This window comes from Carya illinoinensis, chromosome 8 (genome assembly GCF_018687715.1).
Source record: "Carya illinoinensis cultivar Pawnee chromosome 8, C.illinoinensisPawnee_v1, whole genome shotgun sequence".
NCBI lineage: Eukaryota > Viridiplantae > Streptophyta > Magnoliopsida > Fagales > Juglandaceae > Carya > Carya illinoinensis.
The window spans coordinates 18,573,682-18,575,606 of record NC_056759.1 but is presented as its reverse complement, the minus strand read 5'-3'; the positions used below and the strand labels follow the sequence as shown (position 1 = coordinate 18,575,606).

The following is a 1,925-nucleotide window of genomic DNA, read 5'->3' as shown; positions in this document are numbered from 1 at the left end:
AAAAATAATATTCAAATAATATTTTTATTTTATAATATTTTTTATTTAATTTTTTCTCTCATATGTTTCAAAACTTAATAAATACTTAACTCAAACTATCTTATTATTATTAACAAATCATCTTATTATTATTTATAAAATTTTCATTTCATTTCATTCTCCATACATCTCTTAATTAATTTAAGAAAATTATGAAGTTACTATTAAATAAAAATTTGTATACAACTATATAATAAAATAATATCATTTTAAACTTAATTTTGAATTTTATTTTAGATTTATTTAAATAAAATAAAAATATTATTATATGTAAAATTATTTGGAAGTTGTGAAAGAGTTGTAACCAATCACTACCCATTTAACGCATGTATGAATGGGCTCAACCGGCAAATAGAGCCTTTCAATTTTCATGTCCGCAGCCCACCATACCCAGTCGGTTCCTTGCGTGATAAAATTGTGAAAGTGAAGAATCCTCTCTCACTTCAGAAGAACATGGCCGCCATTCCTCTCCTCCGCCTTTCAGCCACAGCTAATCTCAGCTCCCGGTCACCTCTCTTATCTGATCCCTTCAAACTCAAACGGTTGCCATCACGAAAATGGAGCACCACCACAACCACAACTACCATCACCCGAATGTCCTACAACCCAACCCCAGCCACTGATCGGTTAATCTCAGCCGTGGCTTACACTCTCCCCTTCTTCAATTCCCTCCAGTATGGCCGTTTCCTCTTTCTCCAATACCCAACTCTGGGCTCCCTCTTCGACCCTCTCCTCCCTCTCCTCTCCCTCTATAGGTCTATCCCCTACTCCTCCTTTGTAGCCTTCTTTGCTCTGTACCTCGGCGTGGTCAGGAACCCGTCTTTTAGCCGCTACGTCAGGTTCAACTCCATGCAGGCCGTCACTCTGGACGTGCTTCTCGTGCTTCCCTTGTTGCTCCAAAGGGTCTTCAGCCCGGGCAGGACCGGGCTCGGCTTCAAGGTCACGGTCTGGTTCTACAACGTTCTGTTTGTGTTCAGTGTAATGTGTTTTCTATATAGTGTGGTGTGTTGTGTTCTCGGCAAGACTCCCTACTTGCCATTCGTTGCCGATGCTGCCGGTAGACAGATCTAGGTGAGGGTAGTGCTAATTGCCGTTTCTGTATTTCTTCTTGTTCTTGCTCTTTTCTTTCTTTCCTTCTTTCTTTTATTTTTGCAATGTTAGGTCCTGTGAAGGAGTGGAACAAATGTTGACCATTTCTCTTAACAGTTGGTGTGCGTTTTATCAAACTTGTTATCTGCGTTGTGTTTATATTAGGTAAGGAAATCTTGGTGCGCCCTTTATCTTTTGTTTATTCTCTCATTCTTTCACGATTAGGTCACTAGCCTTTGGAGCATAATGTCTGGCTAGGCCGTCAGACATTTGGAGGCCGGGTTTCTTCTTGAAGCCTCTATTTGGTTTTGGGTAGTGGTTGTATAACTGGTTTTTAGCATTGGGTACAAGTGTTTGGAGCATGAGGTAAAAAAGCCGTGCATAAAGGATAATTTATTTATTCATAACGAGGAAGTTTGTTAAAGGGGATTATTGTTATTGGGTGGTATTTTGTGGTAAAAGTTACTCCATATTGTGAACCTTTGAAACCACTATTTGTGTCTTCTTCAGATGTTTTCGCTCTGTTTTCCCTTTTTGTTTTATCCTTGGTTTGGGGTGAAGAGGTTGTTGTTATTTTGGTTAATCTTATGTGCAATAGGTTTTTTATTTTTATTGATGACATTGTTCTTTTGCATTTGTCATACTTTGCTTCTATCTATTGATGTGCTTTGAGTGAGGACACACACACACACTCTCACCAAAGAATGTCTTCTTTGTGTCCATCGTGTGTTTGCTTTAGGTTGTGGGTTTTTGTATTGGGTATAAGTGCTGAGGCGGGATTGGTTAGTAGCAAGGAA

The 1,925-nt window shown here is 38.9% G+C and overlaps 1 protein-coding gene across 1 annotated transcript; it reads left to right on the top strand.

Annotated features, from left to right (window-relative positions):
- The first annotated feature begins 366 nt into the window (after nucleotides 1–366).
- LOC122274303 (protein TIC 20-II, chloroplastic) lies at nucleotides 367–1,319 on the top strand. Its single transcript, XM_043083345.1, has one exon. The coding sequence runs from the start codon at nucleotides 370–372 to the stop codon at nucleotides 1,108–1,110; it is 741 nt and encodes a 246-aa protein (XP_042939279.1). The 5' UTR covers nucleotides 367–369; the 3' UTR covers nucleotides 1,111–1,319.
- Nucleotides 1,320–1,925: the final 606 nt, after the last annotated feature.